Source organism: Nelusetta ayraudi, unplaced genomic scaffold (assembly GCF_046127955.1).
Source record: "Nelusetta ayraudi isolate G7.1 ecotype Tasmania unplaced genomic scaffold, CSIRO-AGI_Nayr_v1 ptg000064l, whole genome shotgun sequence".
In the NCBI taxonomy this organism is placed as follows: Eukaryota; Metazoa; Chordata; class Actinopteri; order Tetraodontiformes; family Monacanthidae; genus Nelusetta; species Nelusetta ayraudi.
The window spans coordinates 1,600,001-1,619,189 of NW_027466114.1; the positions used below are offsets into that span (position 1 = coordinate 1,600,001).

The 19,189-nt window shown below is 44.0% G+C and overlaps 3 protein-coding genes across 4 annotated transcripts in view; 2 read left to right on the top strand and 1 right to left on the bottom strand.

Moving 5' to 3' along the window:
* Positions 1-19,189, top strand: part of LOC142898369 (NACHT, LRR and PYD domains-containing protein 12-like) — a 487,638-nt gene that overhangs the window by 363,985 nt on the left and 104,464 nt on the right. The gene's annotated exons all lie outside the window — the stretch shown is intronic.
* The window catches only part of LOC142898376 (NLR family CARD domain-containing protein 3-like), a 153,089-nt gene that overhangs the window by 33,378 nt on the left and 100,522 nt on the right, over positions 1-19,189 (top strand). The gene's annotated exons all lie outside the window — the stretch shown is intronic.
* Positions 8,129-19,189, bottom strand: part of LOC142898370 (NLR family CARD domain-containing protein 3-like) — a 417,525-nt gene continuing 406,464 nt past the window's right edge. The window contains exons 3-8 of one of the 2 annotated variants that reach the window (XM_076041307.1): positions 17,253-19,110; positions 15,413-15,577; positions 14,638-14,811; positions 12,885-13,058; positions 11,401-11,574; positions 10,514-11,055 (exon numbers count right to left, since the gene is read on the bottom strand). In XM_076041307.1, the coding sequence (XP_075897422.1) occupies positions 10,617-11,055; positions 11,401-11,574; positions 12,885-13,058; positions 14,638-14,811; positions 15,413-15,577; positions 17,253-19,110 (2,984 nt within the window). In that variant the 3' untranslated portion in view covers positions 10,514-10,616. The other variant, XM_076041306.1, reaches the window with a different exon arrangement.

Genomic DNA, 19,189 nt, shown 5'->3' on the forward strand with positions numbered 1-19,189 from the left:
AAGAAAGCTTGTTCAAGAGGTGGAAACCAGATGGAACAACACTTATGCCATGCTCCATAGGCTTTATGAGCAGAGAGAACCTTTAGGGGCAGCCCTGGCATCACTTAGCACTGACATAGTGCCTTTCACTGCTGATGACTATGCAGCAATCACCCAGTGCCTGACAGTTTGAAGGCCAGTCTCAGGCAACTGTTGAGCTTTCTGAGGAAAGGAGTGTGTCGGGCTCAAAGGCAATTCCTATAGCCAAAATGCTGAGGCGTGTCATTTCTGCCAAATGTGCCCAAACAGCTCCTGGTATTGGGGTCACGCTTGCCAACAATTTGAATACTAATTTGAGTGAAAAATTCAGTGGCTTGGAAAAAGGTGAACTCCCGTCGGTGGCCACCATCTTGGAGCCACGGTTTTAACAGGCTGGCTTTATTAATCAAAGCAATGCTCAGGCTGCTGTAGAAACGCTGACACCAGAGTTTTCCAGTCTTATTGATGGGTCGGCAGAAGATGTGCCACTGGAGACAGCAACAACATCCGCCAGTGCCGGTGAAGAAAATGACAACTTGTGGGCCTTCCTGGAAAACTACGTCGAGTCTCGGCACCGCACCAGCAGTGCATCTGCCAGCGCTGCAGTGGAGATCCAGAGGTATGCATGTTAAAAAGTGTTGAAACATCAGTTGTTTATTCAGTCATTCATTGTGGTACTGTCTGTGTCATAGATATTTGAAAGAACAAATTCTGACAAGAGCAGAAGTGACTGGGTGGCACAGCAGACTATATCCTATGCTTTGGAAAACTGCATGCAAGTATCTGTGCATCCCAGCATCATCTGTTCCCTGTGAAAGGATCATTTCCAAAGCTGGGGAGCTGCTCAGCCAGAAAAGTAGCCGACTGAAGCCTGCCACAGTAGGAACAAAAAAAAAAGAAGGAATATTTCCCAATAAAAACCTGTGAAGACAAATTGCTTGTCTGCTTCTGTGAATAATCCTTAAAAAAAAAACAAAAAAAAAACGTCCAAGTCCCCAAATGACAAACCATTATCTTTAAGGGTTTTCCTGAAATACACTTCCAAAACAACAAAAACAAAACACAATGTCTCTGAATTGAAACACCATGATCATTTGCAAAGTAGGAAGAATCCGTAATCCTGTTAGGGACTTTTAGTACAGTTTGTAAATCAAGAATAAAGCACAAAGCTTTAAATAAACCCTGAACCAACATTTAACCCTAAACATAATTTGCATTTATTCTTTGGGTTAATCTGGATTGTGTTTCAGAGTATGGGGGAGAGCATCTGCATATTTTTTGTATTGACGATATAATCATTATTTGGTATGAAGGACAAAACAATTGAATGACCACAAAGACTTTTCTGAGCTTTTATTGCTGTCATGGGATTGAAACCGTGCCAGTGCTTCAGCTGTGCTCTTTAGAGGTTGCTATGTCTTCAGTTGTCCACCAGATGTCACCGTCACTCAAGTCTTGAAGTTTTGTATCTTTTTCGGCACAATTGTGAGGAAAGCCTCAGTGCATCACGAGGCTTCACTTGCCCACCACTAAAAATCCCAGGGAATCTAAGCGATCCGAGGAGGAACAAGGGGGCAAACTGAAAATCACTCCAGAGGAGGAAAAAAAGACTAAAGAGCATGAAACCAAAAGCTAGACCAAATCTAATAAGGCTTAACCCTCCTGTTATCACACACACACACACACACACACACACACCAACCTGCTGCTCTCAGCTCCAAATCTTCATTCAGCACCACAAGGCCGGAAAGCGCCACCGGAAGTCCCGCCCACCCAGCGGTGTTCCACCGCAAACAACAACACACCTGCGTGGCCGCAGCCAGGCACACAGAGCAGCACGGGTCGGAATTCCCTTGAAAGAACTGCCGGTTTGAACTGGACCGGAACGTTCAGAACTAGTTTCAGCCTGATGCCACCGCGAGTTAAACACCTTCCGGATCCGTCTTGACTGCGTTCACATTGGACTGGGGCCAAGGTCCGGATCTCCACCGTATTCACGCGGACACAGAGACTTTACTGCGGTTGTGACGGTGGATGAGTCTGGTGCCGTCAACCCGCCGCTTCTGTCCCAAACACCTCACCTGTCACCGTCCAGCACGACGGATGATGATGATGATGATGATGATGATGATGATCTAGTGTGACCAGACGTCTCTTATTTTCTGGATTTGAATGAGAGAGAAAAAATGTTGCGCGCGCACACAAACTCCAGTTATTACGGTAGTCAGTGCACCTAACGCACTGACGCTACGTCGCGGTACCGGTGTGGGTACAGAATTAGTCCGGCAGCAACTGACAGCCAATGACAGTCGTTCATCGCCATTGAGCCAATGATAGTTTGCCACGTCGTCGGCAGTCGCCAGCCAACAGCCAATCCTGCATCCAGACAAATGATTGAACTCCATAGTGTTGAGATGAAAAATCTGTTCATCATTTATTGATTAAAACAATTGTTAGTTGCACCACTGCCCCGTTTTGTTTTTTTTTTTGTTTTTTTTTTTTTTTTACTTGAAATAATTGTTGTTTTTTAAGCCTCCAGTCTCTTAATTTGTTAAGGCCATTAAGGCCGTCCTTATTGTAAAGACAAACATCTCCCTTATGAGAAGTTCATGGAAATTCTGGCCTAAGGAGAGAGGGATAGAGGAACTGAAAGAGTGAAAGAGGAATGGAGAGAGAGACCGAAGAGAAGGAGAAACAATTTAATTTTAACCACCACGCTGAAAATGTCCCCGATTTGAATTTCAGAATTCTGCTCACCTTAGATGATGATGATGATGATGATGATGATGATGATGATGATGATGAGTTGTCAATGCAGCAGTGAAGGGTGGTTCGCTCACAAACCGGTTTACACACACACACACACACACACACACACACACACACACACACACACTGAAATGTTTTAGCTAAATGTTGCCTTTTGTTTGTTTTACAATTGTGTTGTTTCTGTCATGTTGTGATGTTGTTGTTCTTTCATGTGTATATAGTTATTGTGGTGGGTGCTTGTTTTCCTATTTTATATTCATTTTGGCAGGACTGTGTTCCATGTTGCGTAGGGTGACCACATTTTGATTTGCAACAGAGAGGCCACTCGGCCCGGCCTCGAGATACTTCAATGATACTTGAGGTTTACTCAAAGATGCCTTCTATTACTTTAATATATTTAAAGTATGTCTCCTCTGTATGGACAGAAAGTTTAGTTTTATAACTAATATCTCTATAGTGTAAACATTTACGATCAAAAGAACTCAATAAATACATTGATGGAAAAAAAATCTCAATAACCTAAGGCACAAATTTGGATTCTCAGAGGCTTTATTTTGCCTAAAATAAACTTAAAAAAGAAAAAAGAAAAATCCTCCTCTGCATTAGCGTATCATTCTAGAACAAAATGATAGCTGTCTTTTCAATTCTTGACAAATAAATAATGAAATAACATTCTAAATAATACCTCTTATGTAGAATATCCAGCTTTAAATATTTATCCCGTTTCTCTTTTCAGTGTAGTACTGTAAACAAAAAACAGTAGCCTCACAACGATACTAATTTAACAAATTAAAAAAAAAAATGTCACTTCACTTTTTAGTTTTCAAACTCATCCTTTTTTATTGTTCGCCCTGCTTTTCTTCTTCATCTTCCTCGTCTGCCCATCCATAATTTTGCTGTCGAGATGATCTTTCCCAGCAGCTTTCGGTCGCTCAACAAATAAGCATGAAAGTCTTTGCAAGAAGTGTCTTTGAAATTGCATTGCACCAATAGAATCCCCCTCAGTGACTCAACAGAAAGCTGATTCCTCTCCTTGGTCCACCGGCGCTGCATCAGTGAGAAAATCCTCTCAACCTTAGCATTGTGTGAGTGAAGTGCAAAGACAAACTTTGCAATCTTCAGTAGTTCTGAGTAACACGCAATGCTTTTGCCCTTCTCTCAAAATATTTGGTCCACCTCTGGTGCAGCTGCAGGCCACTGAATTCCTCATCACTGTTGCACCCATAGATATATACAGAAGGCTAGATGTCTTATCCGCGCTGCTGGCCAATGGAATCGAACGTCCGCACTGGCGGCCATCTTGCCACAGTCACCTCGCTCCGCCTCTCTCACTCAGAACTATGTATTCTTATTGTGCATGTTATTTTAAATAGCCCTAAATTGCTCTATTTTCACCCGAATTTCGAGCGGTTTGGTTTGTTATAAAGGTTATAAGCATAGTTATGATACTGCATGCTTATTAATGATTTATAATCATAGGCTTTCGTGTGAAAAGAGCAAAAACACGCACACACCCATATTTAATAAAAACGTATATGCTAAACGCTAAACTAAACAAACCAGCACTAAATCGTAACATTAATCAAACAGCTCCAACAATATCTTACAGATGAAATGTGATCCTACGAGCTTTTGTTTGTGGACAGCGACGATTGCTGCACCCATAGGCGGCACAGAAGTTCGGCATTTTTTCAGTCACCGATTTCCTGTAGAAATCATAATGCATGATGCTGTAGCAAAGCAATCCAATTTTAAATCATTTGCGAATTAAGTTAAATTCTATTGAAAAGAAAGCTATTCTGTCTCTCCATATGTCAAATTACTTGTTTTATTTACACCTACCAATCTTAATCCATTTTATCACAACAACAAAAAAGACGGACTGTAATCTCAGTTTGTCACCGTTAGACTCTGACTCAAACAGGTGGGGGATGAGATATCAGCAGCTCGAGTTCATTGATCACCGTGTCTCTGCTGCATGAACTGATGAGACTGCCTTCATGCAGCAGCAATAACTACAACCGACACCACAAATATTGTATGTGAACAAAATACTAGTTTGTCCTGAAACAGCTGTTGGCTTAACTTAACTTAAGAAATGAAAATCTTAGTGGTCTCAGTCGTATTAACTTGTGCAAATAGGCTGCCTGAGCACCATTATGGTTTTTTTTCTAATAGAAAGCTCCACTCTCAACATGTTCAACCATCCAGAATTATTGCTACGTTATGAACGTTTGTAAAAAAGCAAACCGTGTGCAAAGCCGTCAAGTTTTCAGCGAGATCAGAGTGTTAATGTTTGTTCAGATCACTCACGTTCCCTCACATTCAATACATCAGACCGTGACTGCCTGACTGCGGAAAGATGGCGGCCGGTGCGGACGTTGGATTCTGCGCCGTGAGACATCTAGCCTTCTGTACATATCTATGATCAAACCTATCAATTTCAGTGAATGGGCCTGCACCAACTGTTAATATTCCAAAAGTTGATCAGACAGTGAGAATTTGTGGGGATTATAAGGTGTCAATAAACCCGTGGCTTGAGGTGGATCAGCATCCCATACCCAAACCCCAAGACTTGTTCACAAAACTGGCAGGAGGAAAGAAATTTACCAAGCTTGATTTGTCACAAGCTTATCAACAACTAGAGCTAGATGAAGGTTCTAAACAGTACTTGACCATAAATACACACAAAGGGCTCTACCAAGTGAACAGGCTTCCTTATGGTGTAGCCAGTGCACCTGCTATATTTCAAAAATGAATGGATCAAGTTTTGCAGGGCACAGATGGTGTCATTTGTTATTTAGATGACACACTGATCACAGGACTGAACACTGAAACTCACATGAAACACCTGGAAGAGGTTTTAAAAAGACTAAAAAGCCACAACCTCAGGGTTAACAAAGGAAAATGCACTTTCTTTGAACATAGCGTGTCTTATTTAGGACATGTCATTGATGCAGAGGGGATTCATCCTATGCAAGAGAAATGTGAGGCCATTTCTAAAGCCGCCATTCCTAATACAGTTACAGAACTGAAATCATTCTTGTCACTGCTAAGTTATTATGGGAAGTTCATTCAAAACCTTTCTACTCTGATCGCACCTATGACAGAGCTGTTACAAAAAGACAAAAAGTGGGAGTGGTCTTCGTCATGTCAGAAGTCATTTGAAGAAGCTAAAAAGAAACTTTCTTTCTGACGGAGTCCTTGTGCATTACAATCCAGAGCTGCCACTTATACTCGCTTGTGATGCTTCACCAGTAGGTGTGGGTGCAGTGATTTCACACGAAATGCCTGATGGTAGTGAAAAACCAGTCGCTTTTGCTTCTCGTATGCTTACCAAAGCTGAGAAAAACTACTCTCAAATTGAAAAAGAAGCATTAGGCCTAGTTTTTGGAGTAACAAAGTTTCATGAGTATTTGTTTGGTCGTAAGTTTACATTGATAACTGATCACAAACCACTACTGAAGATCCAAGGTCCCAAAACAGGAGTACCACCATTAGCAGCAGCGAGGATGCAACGATGGGCCCTGATATTAGCTGCATATACTTATGAGATACAGTATAAACCATCTGAACAACATGGACATGCGGACGCATCATCCAGACTTCCAGTAGTCGATGAGACTTTTCCCAGGTCAAATCCTGTATTCAGAGTGTCTTATTTAGACAGTCTGCCCTTAACCGCAAAAGATGTTGCTCAAGAAGCTCAGACAGATCCAGTACTGGCAAAAGTCAAACAGCATTTTTTGCCAGATTGACCAAAACTTGTTTCTGATGAGACTTTACAACCATATGTAAGACGCAAATTTGAACTCACAATGCAAAATGACTGTGTACATTGGGGTTTTAGAGTGGTCATTCGGGAAAAACTGCAGAGCAGGTTACTGTCCGAGTTGCATGGAAGTCACTGGGGAATGGTGAAGATGAAGTCTCTGTCCAGAAGCTTATTTTGGTGGCCTTCCTTAGATGAAGACATTGAGAATGTGGTCAATTCTTGTGACATATGTAAACAACAGCGCAGCATGCCAGCCACAGCACCTGTGCATACATGGAAATGGGCTTCATGTCCATGGGAGAGAATTCATCTCCATTTTGCAGAGGTCAATAAACAAATGTTTCTTGTAGTTATGGATGCTGGCCTGAAGTATTCCACATGCAAACTACCACATCCAGCAAGACCATAGCAATTCTTAGAGGTCTTTTTGCAGCATATGGCTTACCAGAGGAGGTAGTGACGGATAATGGACCTCAATTTAATTCAAGTGAATTTGGGATGTTCCTTAAAATGAATGCTGTAAAACACATTAAAACTCCAGCGTATCACCCAGCCCCAAATGGATTGGCTGAACGACTGGTCCAAAACTTCAAAAGGTCTTTAGCTAAGAACAAAGCTGTAGGTGGCATGACATTGCAACATTGTATTGCTAATTTCTTATTTAGCTATCGAAACATGCCACACTCAGCCTCTAAAAAAACACCAGCAGAGTTGTTTTTGAAGAGGCAGATCCATACTAGACTTTCTCTAGTGAAGCCAGACCCGTCTCAGGCTTTTCCTACTGGGTGTTCAAATCAGTCAGCCGGGAAGAGAAAACTCAGGTTTTCCTCTGTAGGTCAGGATGTGCTGGTAAAGAACTACAGGGGAGGAGAGAAGTGGTTGAATGGTGTAATAACTGATGTTTTGGGTACTGTAACATACATGGTGTCTATAAATAGGGCATGTGTAAAAAGGCATGTAAATCAGATGCTTGATGCAAAGAGTGAGAGAGGAGGACGGACTGGGATTAACACTGATGGAGACTCTGATTACCATGCGGATTCTGGAGAGGATCGGAGAGACATTGAAAGTGTTACTGGAAATACTGGTGAAACGCCAGAAGAAACACCTGAAGAAAAGCAAAGCTCAGCGAGGCCGGACAATGCTCTTGAGGAATCATCAACTTCAGGTTGCAGGGAGCGCCCTAAGAGGAATGTGCGCCCACCTCAGCGTTTGGACTTATAACACATCTCCAAAACGAGATTGTGTCAAATCACTATTGATTCCTTTCCTTCCTTTTTTGGCCCTGCGATGAACTGGCGACTTGTCCAGGGTGTCACCCTGCCTTCGCACTAAGACAGCTGGGATAGGCTCCAGCAGACCCCCGTGACCCTGAATAGGAATAAGCGGGTATAGAAGATGAATGAATGAATGAATGAATGATTCCTTTTTTCGTTGACAAGCAGCATTGGTGTACTAAAAAATTACCTTGTCATTTCTTGGGGCTTGTTTGATGTTTGGTGTTCATTTAGGAATAAGAAAAGAGAAAATATGTAAATTTAAAGCTACAGGGGAGGAGTTGTGGTATTTGGTATCAATCAATCAATCAATCAAATTTTATTTATATAGCCACTTCCAACAACCAAATGGTGCACAAGGTGCTTTCCAGAGTGAAACAAATAACATCAATAGCAATAAAAACCGTTAAAATACAGCAAAACTGTGAATAAAAAACAAATAATAATGTATGGCGTGTGAGAGTCAGTGTGTTGTCAGTAATGCCTGTCGGTGTGTGGATGGAGTGAATGGTATGAGTGCGTGTTGTCTGTGTGCAACAAAGAAAAAGCATGACGGGAAGTGAAAAACAAAGCAGCTGCTGCGGTGGAAGCCAGGTGTGAGAGAGCCAGTGCTGAGGGAGGCGGTCCTAAACAAGCTGTGCACTGGCCAGGTGCACCTGGTTAGTCATCAGCACCTGAAAGAGACACACAACCAGTACACAGCAACAACAGGGCAATAGCCAAGGCCCCCATGGCCAGAACAGGGCCACACTTCACAGCACACTGAACCGACTCACATAGATTTTTCTATCTACATACACATCAAACTGCTGCAACATGCAAACGGAAGCAGGTGGAGATTTAATTATGTTGCTCAAGAAAAAAGGTGCATTAAACATTAAACAAATATATATTTATTAGTGGTGGGACTTGATTAAAGAAAATAATCTGATTAATTATGGTCTTTGTAGTTTGTGAAACCTCTGACCTTTGACCTCTGGTCAGTTCACTCCAGATTATTCTGTCACAACCTTTGCATTTTTAAAACAAAATTAATCAACAAATGTTTTGTTTCATTAATGGCTTCAAAAAGTTTTGACTTCAATTGACTTCAGAAGCTGCACTATGAGTAAAGGAGTTGATTTTAGACAAGTATCTGTACTGAAGTAGAGAATGTGAATCATTTTACTACATCTGATTGTCCACTCTACTTGGTTGTATTCAGCGCTCTGACGTCCTTGTTAGCTCCGTTAGCTCGTACTAGCTGCTAGGTGTCATTCAGGTGCTACTGGAGGCTGGAATGACTGCACTGCAATGCAAACTGCTTGTGGCTCCGTTTGCACAGAGCAGCTCTCTCCTCACACCGTGGGCCGCCCAGTAACAAGAGCTCAATGCTCTGTATATGGTCCATACACTGTAGCATTGACAATAAAGCTAGCGTGAAGCTTCAACCTGGAGTTGCTTGGTCAGATCAGCTGATGAGAATGAAGCCTGTGGAAAGTCCTGCTGGGGGAACAACACCATGAAAGTGACTTTGCTTCCAGTCGGGCTCAGTCTCTGATTAGTGTCCAGTCATTGGAGTGTTTGAAGGCTCCACTCCCAACAGTGATCAGATGGTGAGAGGATCTCACCCACAAAGGTTTTTCATGACTTTTAGATGGAAAGTGAGATTGTGGTGTCCAGAGGAGGACAGCAGTCAGTCATGGTTCACCTCCAGTGCTCACGCAGTGCTTCACTGGAAGGCCAAGAACAATCCAAGAGTCCATATGTGGCACTGCAAGGTCCACCAGTGGCTTCTGGGAAGTCTCTCCCAGTAACCACAGCAGCTTGTAGGGAGAACCAGTCTGCCAGCCACCAGGCTCCACTGGGGTCAAAGGTCGTGACACGCCCACAGACACTGTGCAACACTGTTGCTGTGTCTCAATTCAGGTTCTGCACCCTTGAGACCGAGTGTCCTCCGTCTGAAGGAAGCGTTCTTAGACTTCCCAGCCTAGAAGGACGGACCAAACCCCGCCTCCCCGGTAACCACTCGGGACGGTCTAGCCTTCGGCGTATTTCCTCGTTTCGTCACCGCCGTTCCCTCCGGCTGGCCAACCCCGGAAGTGACGTTTTTTATAGCATCAAGCTAACCATTGGTTCGCCATCTAACGATGCCGTTGGATGATCAAATAAATAAAATCCTACGTTAAAAACTGGATACTTTATGTGAAACTTCAATATTTACATTTATATGTTGTGTCTTTGCCAGTACATGCTGCTAATTTCAGCTGACTTCCCAGGATCCCACAATGCTTTGCAGCAGCACGCAAAGCATCATGGGATACCCAAGTGCGCGAAGGATAGTAGCGGTGCATCCTTGGAATCGGCTAAAACTAGTGCGTATTTCCGAGGGCGCATTTTGAGCGTCCTAAGTCCCTAATTGGGACCAGCCTTCGAGCAGTGCTATGACGCAACATCCTTTCAAAATGCACACTTCAAGGACGCAGAACCTGAATTGAGACACAGCATGTGTTAGAGTGTCCACTTGGAGCACGACTGGTGTGTGTGTGTGTGTGTGTGTGTGTGTGTGTGTGTGTGCGGAGCCTCGGTGTGTCACTCTTCTCCAGTAGTTGTAGTTCTGTCAGCCACCACTAGATGGCGCTCTGCTCTTCACTCTTCTCCTCATCATCCCTCAATATCTGCAGAGAGAAGAAGAGACAGCAGGAGTCAGGACTCAGGGTCCTTGAACGCATCATCACAGAGACGTCGACTGTTGATGGAGATGATGGAGTGACTGGTGAGAAGAAGCAGACTCTCAGTCACATGTCAAGTGTGGAACATATGAAGGTCATGTGACCATGGAGTGTTGGACTGATACTGAGGCCTGATGAAGATGAACTGATCAATAATTGAGTGGTGAACTGAGAGAAGAAGCAGTTTGGCAGCAGATGTTGGATGAATGAGGAGCAGCTGGACGTCACCATCCTCCTCTCACACTGTGACTGGGAACACTGGACCTCTGCTGTGGGATCAACTGGCTTTGGTGCTGGAACCATCATCCACTGCTTCCAAACCAGTACTGACCTCACACCCTCCAGTTGATAGTCTCTGCTGTGGACAAGATCCATCAGTGGCTTCACTGATGATTCCTCCAGGTGGTTCCCTCTCAGGTCCAGCACTCTGAGGTGGGAGGGGTTGGACTTCAGAGCTGAGAGCAGCCAATCACAGCTGAGCTCTGACAAACTGCAGTCCCACAACCTGAATAAAGAATAAATGATGGAGAGTTTATAATGATGGAGAGTTTTTCCAGGGTGTCATCACTCTGAAAATCAAAGTGAAATGTCGACTTCAGAATCTGACACTACAGAAAATGTCACCTTGAAATTAAATCCTCAGTCCAAAACTAATGTGTGTTGAAATGATGTTTGGTCACATGACCACTGATGACCTTTTTAAATTTCAAACATGAACAGAATGAAGTTTTCATATTTCTGGATGTCATTTTGATATGAATCAACCTTCAGTTCAATGTTTATTCAACATGTGTGATGAAGTGTGTTTGGTGCTGAAACCATCATCCACTGGTTCCAAACCAGTACTGACCTCAGAGTCTCCAGTTTACAGTCTGGACTCTGCAGAAAACCACTCAGCTCCTTCACTCCTGAATCCTGCAGCTGGTTCTTACTCAGGTCCAAGAGTCTGAGGTGGGAGGGGTTGGACTTCAGAGCTGAGAGCAGCCAATCACAGCTGAGCTTTGACAAACTGCACCATCTCAACCTGGATAGAGAATCAATGATGAAGAGTTTATAATGATGGAGAGTTTTTCCAGGGTGTCATCACTCTGAAAATCAAAGTGAAATGTCGACTTCAGAATCTGACACTACAGAAAATGTCACCTTGAAATTAAATCCTCAGTCCAAAACTAATGTGTGTTGAAATGATGTTTGGTCACATGACCACTGTGTGATGAACTGTGTTGAATGATGATGAAACCATCATCCACTGGTTCCAAACTGTGGAACCAGTGACTAGAACTTTGTAAGTTCTAGTTTTAACTTACAAAGCTCTTCACTCTCAGGCTCCTTCTTATATTAGGGAATTTATTGAACTTTATCATCCTCCAAGAGCCCTTCGCTCTGAGGATTCAGGTCTTTTAGTTATCCCAAAAATTTCTAGAGTTAGATCAGGAGGTAGGTGTTTCAGTTTCCTGGCACCTCTATTTTGGAACCATCTTCCAGCCTCGGTGAGGGGGGCAGACACAGTTAGTTTATTTAGGAGTAGACTTAAGACTTTCCTTTTTCTTAAAGCTTATAGTTAGACTCCATCCACTGTCAGTTAAGCTGCTGTAGGCTTACGCCGTGGAGGGAGATCTTTCGCTCCCGTTACAGGGATCGTTGCTCTGTGCAGGCGGAGCCTCTATCACTCTCCACACCCAGTCAATATTTTACTCTATCCAATCTTTTACTCTATCCACTCTGTCCAAGCTCTCATTATGCTTTGTACAGTATGCTCGATATGCATGATACTGCCGCAGTCTCTGTGTCCCCGGCAGGTGATGACCACTGCGCCAGGAGCTGGATTGTGCTGTCCTTGGGGTCTTGGTGTCATCGCTTCATCCCACCACCACGCTTAAGACCTGGACTAGTCCTATCGGCAGATTGTCCATCGAGCTAGGCTCTTGCCTTCCAAAGCATGGACACTTACACTCCACATGGACAGCAGCCTTGAATTAGTTCCTATTCTTTGTGTTTATATCCGTTTTGCCTGGTTGGTGTATCTGTTTTTCACTCTGTCCTGTCTGCCACCCTGGCTCACTCTGCTCCTTTCTCTCTTTCTCTGTCTCTCCTCTATCTTTCTACTTCACCCCAACTACTCATAGGCAGATGATGGCCCTCTGGAGCCTGGTTCTGCCGTAGGTTTCTTCCCACAGGGGAGTTTTTCCTAGCCACTGTCGCATCTTGCTTGCTCCGGGGGCCCGGTTGGTTCTCTCTGATTGTATAAAGCGCTTTGAGACGCCTTTGGTTGTGATTTAGCGCTGTACAAATAAAAATTTATTATTATTATTATTATTCCAAACCAGTACTGACCTCAGAGTCTCCAGTTTACAGTCTGGACTCTGCAGAAAACCACTCAGCTCCTTCACTGATGAATCCTGCTGCTGGTTCACACTCAGCTCCAGGAGTCTGAGGTGGGAGGGGTTGGACTTCAGAGCTGAGAGCAGCCAATCACAGCTGAGCTCTGACAAACTGCAGTAACTCAACCTGAATAGAGAATAAATGATGGAGAGTTTATAATGATGGAAAGTTTTTCCAGGGTGTCATCACTCTGAAAATCAAAGTGAAATGTGGACTTCAGAATCTGACACTACAGAAACAGAGAGGGAGGGAGAGAGGGTGAGTGAATGAGCGCTGCAATCTGAAATCTGACCACTAGATGGCAGGATTTTACACACTGTGCCTTTAGACCAGTGGTTCGCAAACTTTTCTCTGTCACCCCCCCTCCTTGGAGGAAGGAAATTTTTCATGCCCCCCCACCCAGACAAAATGGTGACAAAATTTTTTTTTTCAAATTTACTGAAACAACATAAAAGATGAACATTCCTCTCACCAGCTTTACGCATTTCTGCTGTGAAAATAATGTTTGACCTTTGGCACTTTTTGTGACATCAAAACCAACATTTTTTTTGATGATGAACATTCATTTCACATTCAATTCACTTTTCTCTTCATTTATGAAATCATTTACGTTGTTCAAATAAACCACTTTTGCAAATCACTCTTTGTGGCATCAAATCCTGAACATTACTTTTTAAACAAGAATACTTTGACTGTTCTGCTGTGCAAAGATCTTTTCTGGCAAAGCACTTTTGTAACATCCAATAAAGAAAATGAAGTCTTTTTATCATCAACATTCCCTCTGTTTTCTATCAAGTTATTCTGTTGTGCAAATAACCATTCATTGACTTCACTAATGCAAAAACAATGGAGTTGAATATGTAGATAAAAGAAGAAATGCAGGTATTTGGCAAGAGGTGTGAGAGTGTGTGAGAGTGTGTGAGAGTTACTGTATTAGTGGCTGCAATGGGCCTCTTTTGCTTTGCACAACATCTCACAGTGGGCTTGCAGGCTTGATGCTGCCACTGGCAGACCAGGCTCAATGTGGAGCTTAGCTCTGTACTTAACCTTCAGTATTGCAACAGCTGAAAAGCCTATTTGACAGGGATGGGATGTGGCCAAAGGAAGCAGAATTCCCACAGCCCTCTGTCCAATGGCAGCACTTTTCCTGGGGACAACCACCTGGCTTCACTGTGAAACAACACAGCTTTGTGTTGTGCTCCCATCTCCTCACAAAGTGCAGAGCATAGCCGCGCTTTCAGGGCTCTTGTTTTGATGAAATTGACCACATCAACACCATCGTTCCGCAGCGACTCGCTGAACCTTTCTACAGCCAACAGTGGGCAACAACAGTGAACACAGTGAACACAGTGAACACTGGCCACCACTGGACTCCTGAATTCTTCTCTCCATCCCTGTCAAATATTTGCACAATGGTGCACACACACACACACACACACACACACACACACACACACACACACACACACACACACACACACACACACACACACACACACACACACACACACACACACACATACACACACTCCCAGACATGACTCGGCGCTCCACCCACTTTGAGAAACACCGCTTTAAACCCAGTTTCACTCATTTCAAACACAAACCAGTGACTGCAAATTGAATTTCCAACAGCAGTGAAGTGAAAATCATGACAACAACAACAAGAGTGATAGAAGTTGTAGAGTGAAGAGGGTGAACTGACCTCAGAGTCTCCAGTTTACAGTCTGGACTCTGCAGAAAACCACTCAACTCCTTCACTGATGAAGCCTGCAGCTGGTTCCAACTCAGGTCCAGCTCTCTGAGGTGGGAGGGGTTGGACTTCAGAGCTGAGAGCAGCCAATCACAGCTGAGCTCTGACAAATCGCAGCTCTCCAACCTGAATAAAGAATCAATATTTGATTTCTTCCATGGTGTAAATGTCATATTAAGAGTCATTTCTCCCTGTTGATGATCCAGATGTGCAGCTGTTGAGATCACTGAGTCATTCCCTCAAAGGAGTCATTGTGCCAGTGTGTTGTCAACACAATAACAACAGCAGTGTGTCAGTCAGTGTGCAGCCAATGTGAAGGTGAAGGTGGAAAATAATCAGTGAGTCCTTTGTGTGCTTGTGGCTGTTTTCAGTCATCAGAGTCTCGTTACAAGTCAAACACATTCAAAGGACAAGATGAAGAAATACTGCTGCACTATTAATCTGCCTTTAATATTTCTTCACAGGATCTTCTGCTCAGTCATGTGACCTTCATCACCAATCAACAACTTCCATTGAGCTCCAAAGTGACTGGAGACATTTTCCACACTTTCTTCCACCATCCAAAGTCTTTTCTGGCTGCAGATTGTTGACATGAAAATATCAACAACATCCACTTTGTCTAGATGAGTCTTTAATATCTGCTTCAAAGTCTTCACACTGAGCAGCGTTACACACCAGTTGTCATCTGCTGACACACACTGTCCACCAGTAGAAAGCAGGAACTGACCTGAGAACTTCCAGTCTGCAGTTTGGACTCTGCAGTCCAGCACAGAGCAGCTTCACTCCAGGATCCTTCAGGATGGTGGTACTCAGGTCCAGCAGTGTGAGGTGGGAGGGGCTGGACTGCAGAGCTGAAGACACCACTGCACACTCAAGCTCTGAGAGTTCATGACTGAATGAAGGAGAGCAGAGTGAGAAGTTGCTGCTTCCATCATCATCACCATCATCATCACCATCATCACCATCATCTTCATCATCATCATCATCATCACCACCACCATCATCACCATCATCAGCAGCTTCATCATCATCATCATCATCTTCATCATCATCTTCATCACCACCATTATCACCATCACCATCATCATCTTCATCGTGAATGATTGAATAGTTGATTTTTGTTGACAGTGTAAATTCAATCAATCTTGTGCAATCAACTGACAACAATGAAAAAGAAGCTTCCAAAACAAATGTGCACATTATAAAGACTCACAACAACAAAAACATAACAACTGTGCGAAGGAAAAAGCAGCAGGCTGAAGCCCAAGCTGATTCTTGCCTCTCCTATACAGTCCATAAGATTAGCTGGAATAATTAGTCAGACAAAATCAAAAAGGAAAAAAAGAGAAACGCAACTCAACAAAATATGCTTGACATTATTCCTCATCATTGACTCACAATTCAATCATTTATCCTCATCATCATCAAGTATTTTGCCCTTCAAGATTTTTTCAACTCAACAAAGAAGCACACATTTTCAAATGGTCACTGATCCCATTCCAAAATGGAACTCCCAAAAAAGAAAGACATCTATATTTAACAATGCTTCTCACCTTCCATCATTCAAAGACACTCAACCCTCTGAACATGGATTGATTTTCTCTCACTTTAAAAAACTTATAACATTACAACATATACAATATTTTCATTCTCTCCTGGAAATAGTATTTCTAATGTTTTCAAGTCCACTCTATCTATGAATTGGAAGATCTTTGACTATCAATCATTGATTTGTGCTTTAGGGAACTTTATTGATTATTCTGACAACTCTTTTCTGTAGTTGAATTATTATTATTACTATTTACCCAGGTTTGTCCCTTTCAGATCCAAGATCTCTTTTACAAGAGAGACCTGGCCAAGAATGACAGCACATAGAGTTTCAACACACACACACACACACACACATAGGGGTAGATCCTCAAAAAAGGGCAATTTGCGCCACAGATGCGGGGATCCACAAAGGTTTTTGCGCTAATGACATGCAGGTGCAAACACGCCCACGAATGCGGCACCTGAAACGGGTGCGAATGTTGCGGTCTGGCAACCTGAGAGCAGTTTGCGCCAAAGGTTGTTGGTGAGTGCATGTGTTTGACAGTGAAACTCTGCTGGGATAAACGCTCCTGTGCTCCTGGCATTACGATGCAAGACACGTTAGTCACCAACACCTGAGTACCATTTGTATTTTTCATAGCCGATCTAAAATATTGGCATATATACTGTAGTTTATGCCGATCTATATGTAAGATTTGGGGAGCTATATATATATTTCAGGCTTTTCAGAGAGGAAAGTTTCACTCAGAAGCCAGAAACACTTTGACTGACAGAAGCTGCTCCTGGTTTTGGCCGGCGGTGTTTGCGTTTGTAAAACTGTGCGCGGACACGAGCGCAAACTCTTCCTGGATTTGCCGCTGTTTGAATTAGGCATATTTGCATAGAAGGGGGCGTGTCATTTTGCGCGCAATGACTCATTTAAATACATTCAAATGAGTCTGGCACAACCCTGCCGCTACCTGCACCTCGGCGCATTTTGTGCCGCTTTGTGGATCTGGCCCACAGTGTTTACGTACCCTCCTAAACGTATCACAGCCTTCCTGCAGTTCCTCACAGCTGGAATCAGTCTCAATATTCCCTCCATGGTTGTGTTGTACTTGTTGAGGTCCAACTCCTCAAGAACCTCCTCTGACATCTGCAGCATGTAGGCCAGAGCTGAACACTGGATGGCTGGGAGTTCCTTCTCTGATCTGTTCTCTGACTGCAGGAACTCTTGGACCTCCTGATGCACTGACTGATCCTTCACCTCCAGCAGACAGTGGAAGATGTTGATGCTTCTGTCAGGAGAAATATTACGAGTGTTCATCTCCTTCAGGTTGTTGATGACCTTCTGTAAGGTTTCTGGATGGTTGTCAGTGAGACCCAGCAGTCCTCCTAAGAGACTGTGGTTGTATTCCAGACTGAGTCCATGGAGAAAGCGAACAAACAAGTCCAGGTGACCGTTTGGACTCTGCAGGGAATTCTCCATAATCTTCTTCAGGAAATCATCCAGGGTGTCCAAGGTTTGGTTAGGATTAGGGCCTTCTTCTATATATTTTTGTGATGTCCCTGCTTTTGAGTCTTTGAGGAAATCCTGAAGAACCTCCTTCTTCCTGTTGGTGTGACAGTGAAAGCTGTAGACTGCAGCCAGAAACTCCTGGACACTCAGATGAACGAAGCAGTAGATGGTTTTGTGGAAGATCACACTCTCTCTTCTGAAAATCTCTGTACAAACTCCTGAGTACACAGAGGCGTCAGTCACACTGAGACCACACTTCTCCAGGTCTTCACTGTAGAACATGATGTCTCCACTCTCCAGATGTTCAAATGCCAGCTGGCCCAGCTTCAGAAGAAACTCCCTGTCAGCCTCTGTCAGCTCCTGTGGACCTCCTCCATACTTGTGCTGCTTCCTCTTGGTCTGGACCAGCAGGAAGTGTGAGTACATGTCAGTCAGGGTCTTGGGCAGCTCTCCTCTCTGCTCTGAGCTCAACATGCTCTCCAGAACTGTGGCAGTGATCCAGCAGAAGACCGGGATCTGACACATGATGTGGAGGCTCCTGGAGGCCTTGATGTGGGAGATGATCCCGCTGGACACATCTTCTCTATCTCTGAACCTCCTCCTGAAATACTCCTCCTTCTGGTCATCGGTGAAGCCTCGTACTTCTGTCAGCCTGTCCACACATGACGGAGGGATCTGATTGGCTGCTGCAGGTCTGGAAGTTATCCACAGCAGAGCCGAGGGAAGCAGATCTCCTCTGATCAGGTTTGTTAGCAGGACGCTGACTGACTTCTTCTGAGTGACGTCAGTCACCACCTGGTTGTCTTCAAAGCCCAGAGCCAGTCTGCTTTCATCCAGGCCGTCCAAGATGAAGAGAAGTTTGCAGACATGCAGCTGCTCTGCTGTGAGCTTCTCTAACGTTGGATGGAAAACATGGAACAGCTCCAGAAGACTGTAGTGCTGCTCTTTGACCAAGTTGAGCTCCCTGAATGAGAGAGGAAGCACCAGATGAAGGTCCTGGTTCTCCAGGCCCTGGGCCCAGTCCAGAGTGAACTTCTGCACTGAGAAGGTTTTTCCAACCCCAGCGACGCCGTTGGTCAGCACCACTCTGACTCTGAGTCCCTGCTGCTCAGGTGAGGCTTCAAAGATCTGGCTGCACCTGATTGGACGGTGGTGGAGGCTCTCCTTGGTCTTCTTGGTCTTCTTGGTCTCCAGCTGCCTGACCTCATGCTCTCTGTTGACCTCCTCACTCAGTCCCTCAGTGATGTAGACCTCAGTGTAGATGCTGTTGAGGAGGGTTTGACTTCCTGCTTCTTCACCTTCAGTCACACGTTCACATCTCCTCTCCAGACTGATCTTCTGCTGCTGTAGAAGCTCCTGCAGACCATCATCAGCCTCTGGAGCAGAGAAAAGGTTGGAGAAGAAAACATCAGTGTGACAGTGTGAGCATAATTTTCTCTCCACAACTTGAAGCTG